Here is a 22,195-nt window from a genome sequence, read left to right as displayed (position 1 = left end):
CAGAATTTTACTTGATATTTGGCTAGAAGGAAATATATTTTCTCTATAGATGCTTGTGGCCTCTCTGTATGCAAATATCTTCTGAATGCTTGGTGCTTCTCCCACTAAGGCTGTACCCACCATAACTTGAAGATTGCTATCATCTCTGTGTCGTGGCCACCTTCAATATGATACAAAAACTCTGCTGTAGTCTTCATAATTGCCGACGCCTCTTGAAAACCTTTTCTTTTGTCTTGGTATGATATCTCTGTGAGTTTTGCAAATGACAGCTAAGATTCTTGAGAGCTTTGTACAGAAATAAGCATTTCCTGTTGAATGCATTATCAAAACTCTCACGGGGTTACTGTGAAATTTTGGGTATTTGAGATATACATTGCAGGTTTTAAATTTCATGCTTTGTACATGCCGTGACTTTTCTGTCTCCCCACTCAAATGCACCAAAAAATGAATGATTCTATGACTTCTTTTCCCCTCTATGACCGTTTCATTCTCAAACTGATTAAACATATTTTCAATCACCCCACACACAGGTCTTACGTCAGAATCAACACTAGTTTCTATTTCTTTCCTATGTGATTTTGATCTTTCATGCTTGCAATGTTACAATATTTGCATTGCACTGCTGTCTTTGATCTATTTTTCCTCTCCACTATGTTTTCTTTGACACATTCAACATTGTTCCCACAAGGATCATGTTCCCTTGAAACCATGTAAACCACTGGTAGTTTTCTCTTCTTGGTGTATTTGCTGCCCTTTAGGATGTTGATCATTACCCTCTTGACAATGCCTAGATCATTACTCTTAAGCACTGTGTTTCTTCAATCTGCCGATAAGGATGTCTCTTCTATGTTTGAATAAGACATATTGATTGAAAAGCGTTAACTTTGATGTTCCTTGAGATATTGCCCACTGTATTTTTTTTTTGCTCTATCACTGTTTTCACGTCTCTTATTGATTGTGGTGGACTATTGTCTTCAATGCTAACCATGGTTTTCACATCTCTGTCTTTGTGTCAATTAGCTCTTGTATTAGACTTGGCTTGGTGAAGTTATTTGTAGCAGCATTATGACTGTTATTTGATGTTCTGCAATCAGAATTTTTAACAGTAAATGTTTTTTTCTAAGCATGTGATAATCTGATCATACCTTTAACTGATTGCTCTTCTAGCATGTTGAGAATGCTATCTTCCTGTAGCAGCATTTATTTTGTCTTTTGTCTCATAGCAGCCTGTAATTCATATTCTTTCTTGGGATGAACAGTACTGTTTGCTGCTGCATTGCCATTTTGACCTGCATGATTATTATGAATGTACTTATGCTAGTGTAATCACCCAGCCCTTGTACTTGTTTATTGATTTTTTGTTTCTTCTTGCTCCTAACATCAATGAGGCAGCAGATGTATTCATGTTCACTTTATGTTTATAGACCTTTGAAGGCACATTCTAGCATGGGCATAATTAGATTGGTGCTACAATTACCATTCCAAAAAACATAAAATCTCCACTAGCACTAAGATATTCTTTCCATTGTGCTCTTTGTGGCAACAGCTACACGTTTGATCTTTATTTACATCCCATAAAGATGGCATCTCTGTGTTTCTGTATAAAAGTATTTCAAGGCTTTTTAATATGACGAAACTCTATAGTTATCTTTTCTGTTAACCAATGCAGTCCTTTACAGCATAGAAGCAATAACTTGTCTCCTTTGTAACAGTGATCCTTTTACCATTTGGACAGTTATGCATCATTATGATGTTCTCATTATATTGATATTTTCTGTTATAGGACAGCATGTCTGCTCCAATATCTTTTTACGCTGCTCATGTCTTTCATGTTCTTTGCTCATGTACATGTGTTATTTTCACTTTGACTATTGATTACATGTTGATCCATTTTCACTTTGTTTTATTAAATTGTATGGTTTCAATTCAGGATAAATTGTCCCTTAGACATTCTGTTTACTTTCTTGCACTTGCTTGCATTTGAATGCAACAAAAGGTTTCATGTTTTTAAACTCACATCCCAATATCTCATTATATTGATATTTTCTGTTATAGGACAGCATGTCTGCTCCAATATCTTTTTACGCTGCTCATGGCTTTCATGTTCTTTGCTCACGTACATGTGTTATTTTCACTTTGACTATTGATTACATGTTGATCCATTTTCATGTTGTTTTATTAAATTGTATGGTTTCAATTCAGAATAAATTGTCCCTTAGACATTCTGTTTACTTTCTTGCACTTGCTTGCATTTGAACGCAACAAAAGGTTTCATGTTTTAAAACTCACATCCCTTTAACATTGTCTGATGATTTACACTTGGTCTTCATACCTGCATCTTGTCTCTCAATGGCATGCTAGGCTTGAACCATTGTGGGAGCAACATTTACATCTACATGCCATTGACAAACACTTGTTACTGCACAAGAAGCAAACATGTTAGGGATAAATTTGTGCATTTTTGCTTTGAAGTATGTATGTGTGGGTAGATATGTAAATTAGGACCACTTATTGCTTAGATCTTGTAGATCTAACTCATTGTTGTTACTTTTTCAGGACTTGGGGCAGCAAGGAAGCAGGGAATGCGGAGCGCCCAATCACTCAGAGACAACTCAAAACCAGCCAGTCATTTAGGCAATGACTGTTCTCCTTTTACATATCTTCTATTTTAAGATTACACATGTCCCTTTTACATATCTGCTTGTTTAAGATTACACATGTATATGCATGCTTTGAATTCAAGATGATGAATTTCTTTTCTAGCTAATTTTATGGTTTGTATGGAGCAGAAAACAATATTTGATGAATAAAAGTATTACATTTTCAGAAAAAAAATCTTCAATATTTTCTTTTTCTCATTGTGCTCTTTCCTTCATAAAATGTAATAGTTATTTCTGCAAATAATAATTCAAATTATTGCATAGCACATGATATAGAAGAGATTGGAAAGTACATTTTTGACTTGAAACACAAAGGCTGTACCTGATTGAGCTGGTAGGTGGAAATCAGGTAACAATTCTATAAGGCAACTATGAAGGAGGGAGGGCTGATGATACGGAAATCTCACACCAAGGTCCTAATCCCTTTTGGGACTCTCTAAAGCCCTTACTCTGACCTTAATATGGTTCTCTCAATGACCCTTTCCAAAGGAGTTCTTCACCCAACCCCTTCTCCACTAGATCACTCCTATCAAGTTTAGTTTCAATCTCCACACAACAACTCTTCCTTAGCTCAACTTACTAAGTACCATTCCTAGTACCCCATGGCCATGGCAACTTCAGATCCAACTAGAGGGCTTTCAAACTGAGGTTTTCAACAAATTTTGGGGTCATCTTGCTCATAAGTTCCATAGTGTTGCAAACGATCTCTTCAAACCCTTTGTATTAGGTCTAGTAGCCTTTTGTGCCAATTAGGTCTCCTAATCAGGTTTTTGGCCAATAACTCTGCAAACTCCTTAACAATTGCCCAAACAAACTAGGGTTTCAAATACCCTTTTTAGAGTTCTTAAAGATTTTGTCTTGGGTGCTCAACCTGTCCGCACACCCCTATTCCTATATTTGAGCCTAATCACAAGGGTTTTAGGCCTTCAGTGACTGTAGTGACTTTGAAGACTTCAACCACCTTATGGATTGATTCACAAGGTTCTGGTTCTTGGCCCATATAACCTTCAAAGGATTCTCCGTTCAGCCACACCATTGGATTGTTCATGCCAATCCATCAAACACTCCTTTCATCCACTTTTCTCTCTATTTTGCCCTTAGTTACCGGATTCGCCTGGAAAAGGCCGGATTCGGGCTCGGGTCCGATTCGGATCTGGATCCACGTATGGATCCGGGCAGGATTCGTAATCCACAGGCAGGATTACGAATCCTGCCTGGATCCTCGAGGATCCACGTGCGGATCCGCGTGAATCCGCGGCAATGACAGGAGGAGTATGCAAAAACGTGGGCCCATTATCATTTTGTAATGTTTTTTTTTTGCCCTAAAGGCCCTAAACCCTAAAAACGACCCTCTAAATCACAATGCAAGTTCATTTGCTCTCTATTTTGCTCTCTCATTTTGCTCTCTCATACTTGCTAGTTTGAAGTGAAGTGCTTGGATTCGAAGGAGATCGGTTGTGGAGCTTCAAATACCTTGCAAGAAGTGTTTAAGGTATGCATTTCAACCATATTCTTGAATTCTTTCATAGATTATTGATTTATTTTTAGTTTTCCAAATTTTCAAGTTTTTGTGCAAGTGTGAAGCATGGTTTTCTTTCACTTTTTCTAGATTGCAAGAATAGAACAATGAGTAGTCAAGGCTCAGTGGGTGGGGGTGGGGCTGCATCACCAAGCTTCAAAATTGATAAGGGGTCTCCTTTATGGAGACACACAACAAGAGTTGCACAATGTCCTGGGGGTGGGGCATACATATGAAAATGTAATTTTTGCAACATATAACATAGAAGCTCCTATTCTCGAGTGAAACTACATTTTTTGGGCCCTGCGGGTGAAGGAATTCACATGTGTCAAGGTAGTGATAAGAAGGGATTACCAGCTGCACAAATAGCAGCATTAGCAAAAGAGCAAGAGGATGCTGATAGAGCAGTTGCAAAAGAAAAACGTGGTGCTTCCCAAAAAACAAATATACCAACACCATCATTTGATCAAACAAACACAAGAACACATCCTTTTTTGCCTATGTCAACTACAAATGATGAAGATGAAGTCCCATCTCCACTCACCCACAAGAGAGGCCCACTAGATAGGGCATTCCAAATTGAAAAGAGAGACATTGCTAATCACAAAATTGGACGTTGTTTAATTGCAAATGGTGTTTGATTTAATTTTGCTAGATCACCTTATTTTAGGGAGATGGTGGAAGTAATAAATGATGCACCCCATGGTTACAAACCGCCTGGTTATGAGAAGTTGCCCACTACCATATTACATGATGAGAGGAAAAATGTAGAGGCTCAACTTCAACCAATAAGAGATTTTTGGGTTCAATCGGGTGTGTCTATTATTTCGGATGGTTGGAAAGATTGTAGAAACCATCCATTGATCAATGTTATTGTTGTATGCCCTAAGGGGGCAATGTTCTTGAAGGCAGTTGATTGTGAAGGGCAAGTGAAAGATGCAGAATTTATTTCACGCATTCTCATTGATGCCATAGAGTCAGTGGGTCCTGATAATGTTGTTCAAGTGGTCACGGACAATGCAAAAGTTTGCAGGGCTGCAGGGATAATTGTAGAGTCTAGATATGATCATATCTTTTGGACACCATGCACCGTCCACTCTCTCAATTTAGTGATGAAAGCAATTGGCACCGAAATAGATTGGGTGAAAAGGATATATGAGGAAGCTGAAGAGATTCAAATGTTTGTGACAAATCACCACATGTCACAAGCAATTTTTAGGAGTTTCTCGGACTTGGAGTTATTGAAGGTAAATTTTTATATTTAATATATAATTGAATATTATTGGATTCCACAATTATTAATTTTTGTTGTTGTTTACATTAACATGTTTTAATTTTAAAATGTTTTACTAACTTGAGTTTAACATTTTCTTAGGTTGCTGAAACCCGCTTTGCCTCTCACACAATCGTCTTGAGACGACTTGTGAAGGTAAAAGAAGCATTGAAGCATATGGTCATTAGCCCCCAATGGGGCATTTGGAAGAATTCCAATACAGCAAGGGCTTTAAATGTGAGAAGAATGATACTAGATGAGGATTGGTGGGGTCTTGTGAGTTATGTGTTGAAAATCACCGATCCAATAATGGCAATGCTTCGCTTCGCAGATAGTGATGAGCCATGCGTTGGGGATATTTATGATTCCATGGATAGTATGCTGGAAAAAATTAAAATGGTAAGTTTTACGCTCTTTTACAACAATTTTTTATTTGAGAGATATCTAGATTCTAAAGTTTAAATTGACATATTCACTAATTATAATTATTATTCATATTTCATATCTTAGGTCATACAGAGGAGGGAGAATGATCCTGAGGACACCCTTTACAAGAAGGTGGAAAAAATTGTTCATCATCGATGGAACAAGATGACCACACCTTTGCACCTCCTTGCATATGCTCTATCCTCGAGGTACTGTAGTTCTTATCAAATGTTTGTGCTTATTTTATCCAATGTTTGTGCTATTGATATTTGATAGTGTTCAATTGTCTTTTGTTATCCCCAGGTACTATAGTGCAGATGTACTTCGCCTTTCAGGTAGAGTGCCACCATTTAGAGATGCAGAGGTTGCAGATGGGTATAAGAGGGCACTAGCTAAGATATTCCAAGATCCAGAGATTGGGGCAATTGTGAGGAGTGAATTTGCTGCTTTCAACTCAGGTGAGGATTTCGACCCTATTGCCATAGCAGACCAAAGCAGGATGGGTGCCATCAAATGGTGGTACCTTCATGGGCAAGCCTTCACGTACCTCCAACCTCTTGCCATAAAGGTCCTATCCCAAGTAAGCTTGTAAAATTAAGCTTAAGGTTAACATTCTCAATTCCTTGAATTTATTATTTAATTTATTTATCTTGATTGTTGTATTGATAATTTTTAATTTCTCTTTAGGTTGCCAGCTCTTCTGCCGCTGAGCGGAATTGGAGTACTTACTCCTTTATCCACTCAATCAAACGCAACCGGTTGGCTCCAAAAAAATCAGAAGGCCTTGTGTTCATTCACAACAATTTGCGCTTGTTGTCACGGAAGGATCCTAAGTACAAGAAGGGGCCCGAAAAGCTTTGGGATGTAGCACCCGAGACTCCTGATTTAGATATGACCATCCGAGATCTTGCTAGATCCACTTTGATTGATGTGGATGATGAGGAGGAGGATTATGAGTTAACAATCCCCTCTACTACTAGTGGTTTGGGTTCCTCTACTAATACAGATGCGGCACTTGCAGCTCACCAATACCCCTCTGATGCGGATTTTCTTGAAAATCCATTTGATGATTAAATAAAAAACTTTAGTGTTGACTCTTGACTCTTTTATGAGTGAATCATGTTATAAACTTTAAGTTTAATGATCTATATTTTGAATGTTACAAGCTTTCACTTTCAGTAATTCAATGTGAATGTGTTGATTTTCTTTATAATCGTGAAAATAGATTAATTATCAATGTCATTGATCAAGTATACTAGATTCATACTATGAAATGATTTAGTTTTAGAATTATGCATATTTCTCTTATTTTTTAGTATATATAATGCATATATATATATATATATATATATGTATATATATATATATATGTATGTATGTATATACATATGTATACATATGTATATATATATGTATGTATGTATATACATATGTATACATATGTATATATATACATATGTATACATATGTATGTACATATGTATACATATGTATGTATGTACATATGTATACATATGTATATACATATATATATATACATACATACATATATATATATATATATATATATATATATATATATATATATATATATATATATATATATATATATATGCACGAATCCTCCACGAATCATAATTGGGAAAAAAAAAAATCCCGAATCCACAGATCCAATTCATGTGCCCGAATCGGATTCGTGTCACGAATTGGCAACTTTGCCTAGCTGGGTAACTCAGAATCCGCTTAGGGCTTCTTGGCAAGAATAGAAAACCTGCATGTAACAACTCCAAAATCCATATTCCACGGTATATACATTGCCCTAACATATTTCGGAAGGCCATACAGATTCAACCGCTGGATTTCAACTCAGGGCCATTCTAAGTACACTAACTCTGTGACGACCAGTGAGCAATCACAGAGTGAAATGAATTATTTTCACCTATCAAAACACAAGAACTTGAAACCAAATTGCACACCAAACAAGTGGATTCTAGGCCCTATCAAACCATGCTAAAGAAATTCCCAAGTCCATCCATTAACATGTAGATACTTGGGTTGTAATGTGACTGAGACAGAGATTGCAGGTAAAACTGTTTGCTTCAAATGCCAAATCCGTACAACTATGCCTCCAACCTTACACTCTGATTGGAAATGAGCTTATATAGCTCCCACACACGTGCCACAACTGTTTCTTCAGACCCACAACCACTTCTTGGGCAGTTTGTAAGAAGTTGACATTGACAACTTTTGCATCTTGAGCATTTTGATAGGTCTAGTACCCATGAACACTTCAGATGGGTCCAGAATGACCACATTAGCATAACTAACACCATTCTAATCAATTCCACAGACTTTGGAGTTCATTTACCCCTTTAACCAACCTTGACCCTCATTGACAACTTTTTGCTCATATGATGACTTTACAACCTTAAGCAAACTTTGTCACACCTATTCAACCTCCTAAAAAGAATTCAATCACACACTTGGGACTTTATTCTAGTCCTTACTCAACAGTTGTTTGGCTAGAACCACGAACAAGCCAAAATTTCGTTGGAGCCCTACTAAGACCCCAGGTGCTCCTGCACCAGCTGAATTGAAGATTCAATCATTGGAGCAACTTAGAAAATGAGAGCGTTGGTGGTATGCAAACCCTCAATCACCGCACCAACAGAAATGGATCCTACAAGTTTATGTTCAAAACTTCAATCAAGAAGATAGTTAAAGGTCAAGGATCAAATTGAAGATGCAAATTCAAAGATCAAAGATCAAATTGGAATATGAAGAACAAGTTATGAAAGAAAAAGGATAAATCTTAAGAGGAAGAGGTCACCACCTTGAACTTACTTTGGAAATCCAAGTTCACTTTGAAAGATCCAAGTGCATGTTGACTTCATCAACTCAAGACAATCAAGGTTAATGTTAAGTTAGAAGGATTGTTTTTTGCAAATGTAATAACATTGCCATTGTTATTGGTGTGCCCCAAATGCAAATTTGAAGATTTATAATATGAGAGGAGACATGTCTTATGAAGAGACATATCTCTATGGTTAATCAACATTAGTTAATAATAATATATTAATATAAATAACCATTATATAATATATATAATAATAAAAAAAAAAAATAATAATAAAAAATATATAATAATAATATAATATATTATATATATAAGAATATTTGTCTAAATGATGACAATGTATCTTATGATGGAATCAATCCCAAGGAAGCTACAAACTCAACACTCCCTCTTAGCGAGGGAGGATTGTTATAGAACATATTATGCTGTCAAGTATTTGAATAGATATCATCTCATTATGATATTCCTAGAATGACATATTTAAGAATATCAGCATGTATCCATCAACATAGATGTTATCTTTCAATATAATCCAAAGTATGTTTTAACAAGAAATATCAATCATATGATATTCATCATACTTATATTCTTTTGGTATGTGCACTGGCATCAAATCCTTGATCACTACTAAAAGAATATGTTATATCTTAATAGGATGTGAGTGATCTGATTACCGATACTCAGGGACAACAACTTAATGAAGTCGATCAGATAACTAGTAATCAACATGTTTTGAACTCTATCATGACAAGTATCATGATCTCTGACACTCCGGGACAACAAATTAATGTAGTCTGATCATGATATGTTTGTTATCATGACTACTGACACTTCGGGACAACAACGTAATGTAGTCTATCATGATAACAGGTCAAACTATTGATAAGATTGTCACCTTACAAAAACAACCCTCCATATACATATATATCAATGAAAGATTGTCATCTTAAATGACATAATCCACATATGCAAAATAGTAACCACCATGAACCAAGTCAGAGAGTGGAACGAGGGCTTTCACCTCAACTTCTCTCTCACAGAGAAGATTGCATTACAAGGAATTTCACTTAGAACTTCTCACTCATAGAGAAGATATCATTCACTAGGGATTGCACCTCAAAATTCTCCCTCTGAACAATGATCTTGGGAAGTCAAGTGTTGTAGTTACTCCCTTAGAGGCTCTCTTCACCCAAGGATGCCTGCAGACTCCCTCTGAATCTGATATCAGACTTTCAACTTTCTCGTGATAAGTCATTACTTCCTCATGATGTACACAGGAGTAGGCCCATCAAATTCATGTAGTCACACATGTATTTCTAGACGCCCTCTGAGTATCAATCTTCTAAGTTCCTATGTTGTCTTTGATGAAGTGATAGACTCCCTCGTTATATATAAGGATACATATAATCTCAACCATCAAAGATATTCGCTTCAAGAGCCTCACTCTATTGAGCCTTATCATTAGATGACTAATGAATTTCAAATCATAGCTTCTTTGGAGCTACTGTCATAAGATTGAGTCTGCCAATATTTGGTAGCATGTATAAAATGCCAACCTTCTTATCCTGCAAGAACATCCCAAACATAAAGGAAAAGATCAAGGCAAACAACTCTTTATAGTATTTATAGAAATACAAATAAGAAAGAGACTATAATGGGTAGATAAATGTAACACTCAAGGATAAGAAATACTTATATGCATATGAAGGTCTATAGATAGTAAATCAGAATTTGTCTTCTTAGATTATTTGAGAATGGAACATCTTGTTGTGGGATTTTCACACCATTGCCCCATTTTTTATTTTCTCTTGATCTTGTCCTTTTGGCTTTAGTTCTTGGTAGTCTCGGGCTCGGTCTTCTAAGTTCTCCTCTTTCAAATGAGAATTGGTAAAATGGGTCAAGTTTGGAAAGTGTTCTCCATGTGGCTTCTAGAATGGAAACTATTTTGCTTGTATGAGAATTGAGTGTATTGAAAACTTACTATTTTTAGAAAGTTTATTTTTAGTAAATTTCACTGCTTGTTGGATTGATCTTATTTTGACTTTGGAACAACTTAGTATTTTTAGAGAGTCTATTTTAGTAAATTTCACTCCCTCTCGGATTGATCTTATTTTGACTTTGGGACAACTTACTATGTTTAGAAAGTCTATTTTTTGGCAGGTCTATTTTGGCAACAAGTGAGCTCCGGTTGACAAAGAGACAAAAGGGTATCTATTTCTATATCCAAGTGAATGAGAAAGCAAGACAGCCAATCAGAAAATGGTTAAGTCTGGAATCACCCTTGAAATATCTAAAAGTGGAAGGGCATGAAAACATCAGGAAAAATGGTTGTTACAGAAGTCTTCCATCATGGACAAAATCTATGATCACTCAAAAAATCTTGCCTTGGAGAAAAATGGTGGTTGTGGAATTTTTCCATCATGGACAAAATCCATGATCACTCAAAAAATCTTGCCTTGGAGAAAAATGGTTGTTGCGGAATTCTTCCATCATGGACAAAATCAATGACCACTCAAAAAATCTCGCCTTGGAGAAAAGTGGTGGTTGTGGAATTTTTCCATCATGGACATAATCCATGACCAGTCAAAAAATCCCACCTGGGACAAAAATAGTTGTTGCGGAATTCTTTCATCATGGACAAAATCCATGACCACTCAAAATTTTCGTTGACAAGAAAACTATAATTCTTGGAAAAAATGGCCAAGTGTTGGAAATTTGTCCTTCATGAAAGAAAAATGATTGAGTGTCGGAAAATTCCTCCTTTATGGAAGAAAAAAGGGCTAAGTGTTGGAAATATCTCCTTCATGAAAGAAACAATGGCTAAGTGTTGGAAATTCCTCCTTCATGGAAGAGAAAACGGCTAGGTGTCAGAAATTCTTCCTTCATGGAAGAAAAATGGCTAAGTAAAGGAAATTTCTTCTTCATGGAAGAACAAATGGCTAAGTAAAGGAAATTCCTCCTTTATTGAAAGATAAAAATGGCTAAGTGTTGGAAATTTCTCCTTCATGGAGTAAATTGCAAGGAGTAGATAAAATTTGGCTAAATATCTTTCTAGAGAGACAGATAATATGTAACTGGTCTATATGTTTCATTTTGAATTTTTTTGCACGATTCTTATATTGCTTATTTCTATTTTGCCGAAGGAGAAAGCTCTAGTTCTAAAAATTCAAGAAAGATGCTCAAGTCCCAAATTCTAGTTCAAGCATTAAAGACATCCAAATACAGAGTGACTTGGTCCCAGAGATTCAATGTTCAATAATCAAAGTTCAAATCCAAAAATCCAAGAACATGGTGAAGGAAGTTCAATATGAGGAAGTAGTAAAGTGACATAATCATTAAATGCAAGGGATTCCAATCCATTTCATGGAGATAAATTTCCAAGCAAGTACACGGAAGACGAGAATGTTAAAGGAGAGATTTTCAGAAAAGTCATTGGAAGTTGGATCTTAGTTACAAAGTGACGCGATTAGAAAGGGCTTGAGCTTACATGGCCTCCATCATGATTTCATGGCATCCAATTATCTTTGATGAAGAGTTAAGGTCTCCAAGTCAAAATTCTATGCAAGTATTTATCATGGAAATGCATAGTGGGCGTTTATTACCCACTATAGTAGTAGATTCCTTTTCTTTGTCCTAACCTTAATTAGGGCTGATGTGGCACAATCTAGGTCATCGGTTATTGTGATCATCTGGGCCATCTGTTGTAATCGAGGACCTATATAAAGGCCTCACCCATTTGTAAAGGGAGGATTTTTTGAGATTGTTGCTATGAGCTATTGAGATAATAGAGTTTTCATTGAAACTTGGTGAATACTTGATGTGTCTTAGTGCTTGCTTGTTCTCTTAAATTACCTCATCTAAAATATGTTTAGTTTAGTTTAAGTGTTGTGATTGCAATGGAGAATGTGATGGTGTATTGATGAATTCATTTGTTTCATACTTTTGACATTTTAGTGATTTTAAATCGTTGTGCAAAGTTAGCCTAAACCCATTTCATGCATATGTTTAACTTTGATCATTCATATAGATTGTTCTTTATGATGGTGTATGTGATGGTTTGAAAATCTTTTGGCATAACCCTTGAAGATTGCACCAGTTCATGCATAGTTGTAGTATAACTTGGTGAAGCGGAGCTCGGTAAATTGAGGAATTTGTCCACCAGAGTACCATTTATTGTCATCACTACCTTTAGGATTAGAATAGAATTCTAGAACCCTATCCTATTTCATTTTTGCATATTTTGTGTAAATCCAAAAAAGTAATTCATTGCAAAACATTTTGATAGCTCCCACATCAAGTATGGCTCAAAATGAATCTGAGTAAACATGTTAGGCCCCTTGTGATCATCAGCAAATCACATCAACCACCGAGCTTATCCATTCTCAAGACTTGACATTGAAAGAACCTTGGAGTCATCGTATGATCTTCTTGCAATCTTAGCATACACAAGACTTTGATAAAGAGAGGATAGGATATTTTGGTATTTTGTTCTACTGTTTGGTGGGTCATAAAACATGCATCAACACATCTTCTCTCTAAATCTGGTTCAAGTGGGAATGGAACATTGATTATTATTCCCCCTGAAAATGTAAAATTCCCACTTACTCCATTTTATTATTAAACAATTTTGTGTCACTTCAAATATCGAAAACTCTTTTTTTTTCTTTATTGATTTCCTTAATTTTAAGTGTATATCTTCCCATGCTCTTGCCGATATTAAAATTTGGTTGCATGTCTTGTTGTGAATTGGTAATGATTGTTAGGCATCCATTGTAGGGTCAAGCTTTGCAATGTGAGAAAGCAATGGTTGTATCAACCGGGCCATTGCACAAAGCCATTAACCACAAATCCCGACTCCAGAGAACCCGCAGATCACCAGTAGAAATGTCTTCTACTCTATAATCATACCCAGAAACATGCTCATTAACAACTTTTCCTCTAGCCATTTTACACTTCTTGCACTGAAGAAGGTGCTTCTGCCCATGTCTAAGTAATACATGATGATTAATAGAACAATAATTTGAAACCTTGGCATACACTATATTTGATTAAACTGTACTATATTAATCACTAAAATGGAGTGAGTGATACTCATTCGATTATATACCATCACTGCAACACAATCCTTAAAAATAAAACACACAGTACAAACTTCACCACCAATATGCTATTCGATCATCTTAGTTGCAAAAGTACTACTCTTCATTGATTCAATGAAAGTTGTGCTTTTAGAATGTCATGTTAGTCATAGTGATATAATTTTTGCTAAACTTTTATTCATGGAGATATTATGTGCAGTCCAATTTGTTCTTCTACACATCATAAGCATCCATAAATAATTATGTGTGCCGATGATTATCAAAGGGAATTTTTGTTTCTTTATGATGACCTTTCTATTGTTAAAGACTTCATTATTGTCAGTGGATCCAAGTTTCACATAGAAATGTGAACCTCCAAGGTAGGTGTATGGAAACACTCCTAGTGCCTAAGAAAGTCAAGTGTGTATATACAAAAACTCTTTATCTCTTTGATATGATCTAAAGATCAGTCTTAAAATCACTCTCATTCTATTCCACAAACATTGATGCTTTCTAATGACATTTGACTTTTACTTGATTCTAGATGATATTTTGATCTCTGAAATATTGCAATGAATTCTATATTGCTTATCGGGTTATGAATCTCAATTAGAAGTAGTGATGGAGTTCTAATAAACACGCCAAGTTCCAAGGTCAATTTTGGAATTCTTTACAAATGATGCTCAAACTCTTATGACTGATTATGAACTTATGTGAAATTTCAAATTCTCTTTACCTTCATAATTCCATACATAATGTTGAGTTCTTTGCTCATTTTGTATTTAGTTCTACAATAGCATTTTGTAAAAGAACATCTTTCTTATCTTTTGTATGATGTGACATGCATGTACTCGATACCATGTATTTTCCTATATTTCTTATAAGTCGTTGTGATCTATAGACTATCTAAGATTTTGAGGGTTCTCAACAATTACAGTGAATATGTGAAACTACAAGAGTTGTTAGTGGCTTTAGCAAATAATAATAAAGATGGAAAAGAAATGAGGTTCAATTTAATTGTGGATGAAAGATTTGCAGGTTAGATAGAATTCACAAATGCTGAGTTGGAGACCATACAATTGTAGGCGTGCATTGTGAGAAAAAAGTGCACGTTTGTATCTGAGAGCACCTCATCTCATGCTAGAGGATCTTGGTGATCCATGCCTGCCACAACTTGTCGTTGCCTACACGACCACCTTTCCACCATGCTCTGAAAAACTCTCTCTATTATGTTTATAACCTCATGTCTCTTGATACTTGTACGAAAGATGATGACAATATATGCATATTCCCATTGAGATTGTATTCCTTGATTGAATGCACTTCTTGATAAATCTTGTCTAAATGGATGGATTTTGTTGTATCTATATAAGTCTCATTGATACTTTAGAAATAGTGATTAAGTTAATCTCATGCCCCTAACTTCATATCTTTGATTTCTTAGATTAATAGAAGACTAATAGATATGTGGTGTCACAAGCTTTGATGATGATTATTTTTTCCTCTAATTATTTAGAACTAATCTAATTTTGAAAGTATCAATATCAATATCGTACACCTCTCTGAATTGGTACAATGTCTTTAATCTGGCGTCTACAGTCCATTTATCAATGAAGACACCATTTTGAATTCTTATTATTTAGTAAGAGACCCATGCGATGAAGCAACAACATCAGAGTTCGTACCAAGCAAAGGGATTTAAGTTTGAGGTGATTTTGTAAAGCCCAAACCAGTGATGCTATATAATTCATCGCTTCTATAGCTCTCAATAAATGACGTGAACTTTGCTATGGTTCATTTCATGCTAGTAAACCAACGCCAGTTAAGCTTGGAAGGGCTTGATATTCATGTTGTATTGCATCAAAGGGACTTGGATAAATAACATGCTTCTTGGGCTATTCTAGAATCGTTCTCCCCTCCCGATCTGTAGTGACTCAACCCTCTATGTCCAGTGTGATCATTCTGGCTTTTTTTTTTCTTATTTTGACATCAATATTGGACCCCAATTGCAATTTGAACGATGAAAGAATAGTTGAGTACGGTGCGATCTATGCATGTGTTTCTCTCAAGAAAACATCCTTCTTGTTTCACCTGTAACTCTGAATCAAGCACTTCCTTAATCATTTGAACTTCCCAATAATGTGTATTATGGCTCTATGATTGTTAGGAAAGAGGCGATAAGCAATTCATTCACCTGGGAGTCTGAAATCCTCTTCCCACTTGCAATATGATGAACTTCCTAAAGGTATTTCATTCTTTGAATCACCACGATAGTGATTTCCACCTTCTTCATGAGCACTGATGAGATTAGTGACCCAACTATTGGCTTCCAGGGGCTATGTCTTGAACCTGTGTTGCAAATCACCCAAAATGGAGTATCCCTGCTACTTGCATGACACTAATCCCAAATCAACTTTTCGATGCCACATCCATGTTGTTCCATCTTTAGATCTCTGTAGTTTTCCTCTTGTTGCCATTTCTTCTTTTCTGTCATTTCTTACATTTGCAGCCTGGTGCTCTGATACTGTGTTAAGTTAGAAGGATCGTTTTCTAAAAATGTAATAACATTGTCATTGTTATTGGTGTGTTCCAAATGCAGATTTGAAGACTTATAAATATGAGAGGAGACATGTCTCATGGTGAGAGGAGGATGTCTTTATGGTTAATCATCATTAGATAATAATAATATATTAATATAAATAACCATATATATATATAATATAATATAATATATTAAATATATAAGAATATTTGTCTAAATGATGACAATGTATCTCATGATTGAATCAATCTGACTGAAGCTACAAACTTAACAATTAAGACATCGAAGAGACATCAACATTGCAAGTAACCAATTCAAAATCATGACAATGAGAAAATCTCCAAGTCCAAGGATGGAGAAAATTTGAGAAGATGAAGCTATTTGGGAATATCACAATTAAAGGCTTGATAATGTTGAGCATCAAGAGATACTTCCTCATCACCAAGGAATTGATCAAGTCTATGAAATAAGGCTGTTGATTTGGTGCCCACTCATCTCCAACTAATCAAAGGGCTCCAGTTACACGTGTTTTAGCACAATCAATCATATTAGGCCAAGTGTACATGTGGAAGAAATCTATTGCCTCTACCTTATTTAGTTTCTCATTGGTTCTAAAAAGTTATTATAATTTTCTTATTGGCCCACATGGTGGTGCCTTCATGTAATTGGATGATAGTGGTGGCAACCCTAATTAGGGTTTTTAATGGATGAATCTTGGCCCTTGATCTCAAACCAATCTTGGCCCTTCATTGTAATTGAGCAATTATAAAATGCCAAGGCCTTCTCATTCGCAACTTAATAGATTAGAGTATGAGGTGACTTGTTGAAATTGTTGACATAATACTATCAATCTAATTGTCGATTCATTATTGGTCTTCATGATGGCTTCAAAGTATTGCATGATTTCTTCAATTCCTCACTTAGAGTAGATTAGAAGTAGTGTTTAGTTGAATGAAAGATATTTTGGATGCATCTTTGGTGAACTCACTTAGATTGAACTACTTAGTTGTTTGCTGATTGTAAGTACATCTTGCATGGTCGAATGACATTTTCATGCACTTAACTTTGAGTATTGCTTGCACATTGATATACATCGATGTGGTGTTAATGGAATGGTGGTAGTTTGAATATCTTACATTTACCGTAGGGGATTGTACTAGCTTGGTTGATGTTGATGGCAAAAACTAAGTCTAGTAGAGTTATAATGATGTCCATAATTTCTTGCATTCTAGGAGTAGATTAGATTTCTAAACCCTCATCTCTTTTGAAGTCGTTTGGTCAGAAGAAAAGTCAAATTGATAACATTGAATGAACAACATAAGTCTCTTTGTGATAACTGACATATCACATCATAAGAATTAAGTCCATGACAAGAAGTAACCTTGTGGCTGTCTCATTTGATGACACAATCTAGATACATTGTTTATCATATGAGCATCCTTATTCAAGAGAGATTTGGAGATTTGGTGTTTCATCTTGGAATACTAAGTATTCGATTTTGCAGGTTGTAGTGGCATAAAACTTGCGTCAGATGGCATGGTTGCAAGTTGTAAAAGTTCCAACACGAGCATCAATTGTTGGGATGAGTATGGTTGAGGTCACTATAATGCAAAATAAAACTCCCACAATAAATGCAGTGTGATAATGGAAAATGCAAGAACATAGTCAGTACACTGAAGCAAGCTAAACTATGGTAGAGCACTCATTGGAGCTTTCACTTTTGAAGAAACATCCATTGATCTACAAGAATTACAAATGGCAGTCTGAAAGAAAAACTGTTTTTTGTCACTTCTATTTGTGAAATGAGGATGGAAATGACTGATGGAAATGACTAACTTTAGGTAAAGAAGTGAATAGCGCACCTTAGGGCAAAGATAGGGTAGTTTGATGTTTTTCTGTTTTATCTTAAAGATATTGAAAAAAGTGATTATAATCAGTTTTAGGGTTGGCAGGCTGTGGGTTTGCACAGGTATGGTGTGGGTATACCTTGGGAACTCTGGGTATTGAACCCTGGGCTGTCTTGGACCAGAATTAGGATCAAAACTGTATTGGTAAATAGGTGCACATGAACTCTTCAATTCCAGTTTCTGCACATAAAAAATGTTGGCTTTATTTCTTCCTGCAAGATTATTCAAAATGGAATTATGCCCATGATTCATTTTTCTGGATCATCATGGTGATATATACTTCCATAAACTCCATAGATCTCATGGTGAAATCTTTATAGAGCACCATGGTGAAACTACATATCCTTCAATTCTTTCTTGGAATATTAGGATGAAAGTTGAAAGTATGTCACCAGAAACAAGCTTCATATGTTGATGGCAACATATAGTGTAAAAATCTAACTATATATAATTATTAATTATTAATACGAGGATGATGTTTTGAAAGTCTATGTATTTTACTTAAGTACTCAACTCAAATGACATTGCTTGAAAAATACCTTGATTGTCTAAGTGTCAAAATAATATTTCACTTCATATTCTCATTCATTGTCATTCATTACTGCTTCTTGTTGACCTATGCACATATATTTGCATTTCACATAAATACTTCAGCATATTGCCCTAGAGGAATATCTAGGCAAGGCAATTTCTAAAGGCATTTCAATTTGCGTACCTGCCTAAGATTGGGGCTCAGTGCCAATCTAGTCCAGGCATAGTGCTCTCTAGAGGTAAATAACTTCATAGATTCTGATTGTCATCTGAAAGATTAATTCTCTGAGCTTACACATTGGCTGTTAATAATTCTATCACTAGGTCCCTTCTTTAGCATAATTATCATCTTAATACATCACAGTATCATCACTTATGATCGTCTCAATATTGCTGAAGCATAATTACTTCAGAGTTCATTTTATACCAATCATGGATTGGCATGCATCATTAACTTGAGCATGAGACATGAGCAGTGTTGATGTGAGTTTTGTTCCACTACAACATGTGATGTAGGAGCATCTTGGGTTTGCTTGGTGACTACTTTGGAGTTCATGGGAGGAGGCTTGGTAGTTGCTTTGGAGGGTGCTTGGATTGATACTCGGTTGAAGAAGAGGTGCTCGGTAGAGGTTACTCGGTCATCTCTTGGTAGTTCTTGGTTGAGAACTCGATAGATGAATGGACTCGGTGATCCTGGAGGTGCTCTGTTGTCAAAGGAGCTCGACATAGCTTGGGGCACTTGGTTGTTGAAGGCGTTCGACGATGCTTGAGGGAACTTGGCACACACTGGGAGCTCGGTGAAGCTTGGTTACAGTGTTGCCCGAGTTGCTCAGTCTTTGAAGGAGTTTGGTTGTTGGAGAAACTTGATCTATGAAGGTGTTGCTCGACATATACTACAAGAACTTGGTTATGCTTGGTGGAATGTTGATACTCGATGCGGTTTCTTTGATGCTCGGTTTGGTCTTGGTTCTGAGTTAACCGAGTTGTTTGTGGGCCAACTGGAGTATTTGATTTGGGTTGTAGGTATTTAATATGTGTTGCAACCGACTTGTGGCTTGCATGGGCATTTAATGTAAGTGGTTATTTTAATTTGTAATTGCTAGGCCAACTAGTGGCTTTGTTGGGTATAAGTAGGGGGTCTTGTGGAGTCTAAAGGCATTCATTTAGAGGAGTGAGTCATTATTGAGTATGATCATCCAGCTTGGAGAAGAGGATGAAGAAGAGGAGCGAAATTTGAGAAGGGCTAGTAGTTGAGGCTTGGGAAACTTGGAGATTGCTTGGTGGGCTTGCAAGCACAAGTTTAGATCTTCCTTGGAGGTTTGTACCTGAGTGTAGATCTGGACTAACTAGTGTTTGGGTTGGATCTTGAGGGATCTTGCAGAACTATTACTTGCTTTGTATTTGACCGTAACTTGGAAGGCCTTACAGCTCGACACATTGCATGCAATCAGTTATTTTATGAATAAAGAGTTGCTTTGGTATCAGATTGTGTATCTCGTGTTGTGTTTCCGCTGTGTGGTTATTTTCTGGGGGCTAGGATATCTCCTTTGGGGATTCTCCTGCCTTGTATTGCGTTAGATGGTATCAGAGCATAGTTGTTCCTGAGTGTGTAGACAAATCATCGAAGTTGAGGTAGTTTGCACCAGGACCTTGGGTTGGAGAAGTTGATCTGAAAAGGTCTTGATTTGGTTAATATTATGATGGATTGTTCTTTCTGGAGTCCTAGATAACTTGGTTGTGAGGTGGCAGATCGTGGTTCTGACTTGCGATTGTAGAGGACTTGCAAATGGATCGATGGATGCAAAGTGGAAGGTTGATCTTGTTCGAGCATGATCATAGAGAGTTTGTGTGATGTGTATTGTAGATCCGTGTTCTTGGTTGTTCATGCAAGGTGGCAGGTTGCGATCTGACTTGCAAACAATTTGGGTTTGTCACAAGGTGCGTGGGAAGGATTTGTTGCAGGAGGTTTGCAAAGATCTTGGAAGATGCTTCCGAGAAGATTGGACCCTGGGATGATTGCGAATCTCCACGATGTGGTAGAGAAGAAAATTTCAGAGATGTCAGCTCGGTTGGAAGCTAGATTAACTGATTGAGTTAAGGAAGAGATGGTTGAGTTTTGTAGAGATTTATGGAGCTGGAGTCTACTGATACAGAAGAGAGTTGTCTGGCCTGTTAGAAGATTCGTTTGAGAGAGGTGGCATAGCAAGTTCAAGGAAGAGGTTGGTTTTGTTGATCAGTTTGAGGAGTCCGATGCAGAACTTGCAAAGCATCTTGAGGCTGTTGCTGAAGAGGTTCATAACCTTGTTGATGCTAGGATGGAGATTGGTTTTCATGATTAGTTGGATAGGTCTGACATGGAAATTGCAGAGCGCTTGGTCGTGGGTGATCAAGTTGGTGTGGGTGATGTATTATATGTTGCAGAGCATCTTGTTGTGAGCAATGGGATTGTTGGTGTTGGGAGTTTGGTGTTTGCTTGTGATTCTGCTGATGTGGATTTGGTCTTGAATCTACATGCTGTCATTGTGGATGTGGAGTTGGATGCACTTGTTGCTGATATGGCTGGTGGTGTTAAGTTGCATGCTGATTGGTTAGTGGTGATTCAAATGCTTTTGATGTTTGGATGGCTGAAGTAGATTTGGATGATGTATAGATTGGTTTTCTCGTCCCTGATGGAGTGGAATCCTTCGGTGAAGATGAAGATTGGATTAGATCTATCTTTGGACATCAAAGTGTGGAACACACTTTTCTATTTACCTGAGGAGTTTGATGTAGGAGCATCTTGGGTTTGCTTGGTGACTACTGTTGTGAGGTTTTCACACATCGCCCCAAATCTTGGGGACCCCCTTTTTCTTTTAATCACCTCGGTAAATTTTTGGATTGCCCAAATTTTTTTGAGTTTTGAAAATTTCATGCCTTGGCACCTTCAGGACAAATTTGGGAGGCTTAGCTTATTTTCGCCTGGTTTTTTTAACTTGATTTTCCAGAGCTATCAATTTTATCCTTGGGCCGAATAATTTTCTAAGTTAATTCAAACTTGGCAGGATAAAGTTGTGAATTTTGTACTTAGACGTTTTCTTTTGAAAATTTGGTTTTAACTCTGTAAATTTGGATAATTCTCAAAAGAGAAATTTTAATTAGACTTAAGTTTTTGGAAAATCTCAAATTTTTCTTTGGTGAAATTTTTTAAATTTTGTTAAAATAAGGAAAAGTGCAAAAAATCGATTTTTGGTTCTAGATGCAATTTTATTTTATTTTTATTTTTTATTTTTTTAGCTTGGCAAAATCGATTTGGTGGAAAATTGCAAAAATTGGCTTTAATTGGATTAAAATTGCCTTGAAAACTTTTAAGTTTTTTAATGAATTTAGTAATTTAATATTGAAAAAATGGCTTTTGGTTAGCCA

The 22,195-nt window shown here is 36.3% G+C and overlaps 2 protein-coding genes across 2 annotated transcripts in view; both read left to right on the top strand.

The window, feature by feature from the left end:
- LOC149532462 (uncharacterized) overlaps positions 1 to 22,195 on the top strand; it is a 162,089-nt gene that overhangs the window by 640 nt on the left and 139,254 nt on the right. Inside the window, exon 2 of the mRNA XM_089803411.1 lies at positions 2,557 to 2,634. Coding sequence (XP_089659537.1) covers positions 2,557 to 2,634 — 78 coding nt within the window. The remainder of the gene's footprint in view (positions 1 to 2,556; positions 2,635 to 22,195) is intronic.
- Positions 4,845 to 6,952, top strand: LOC149532463 (uncharacterized). Its single transcript, XM_089803230.1, has 5 exons — positions 4,845 to 5,426; positions 5,555 to 5,851; positions 5,963 to 6,087; positions 6,182 to 6,458; positions 6,566 to 6,952. The coding sequence occupies exons 1-5, from the start codon at positions 4,854 to 4,856 to the stop codon at positions 6,950 to 6,952; spliced, it is 1,659 nt and encodes a 552-aa protein (XP_089659356.1). The 5' UTR covers positions 4,845 to 4,853.

This window comes from Cupressus sempervirens, chromosome 10 (assembly GCF_028749045.1).
Source record: "Cupressus sempervirens isolate cs-2001-9-10 chromosome 10, ASM2874904v1, whole genome shotgun sequence".
NCBI lineage: Eukaryota > Viridiplantae > Streptophyta > Pinopsida > Cupressales > Cupressaceae > Cupressus > Cupressus sempervirens.
Note: the sequence above shows the minus strand (reverse complement) of the source record. Positions and strands in the feature narration are given on the sequence as shown.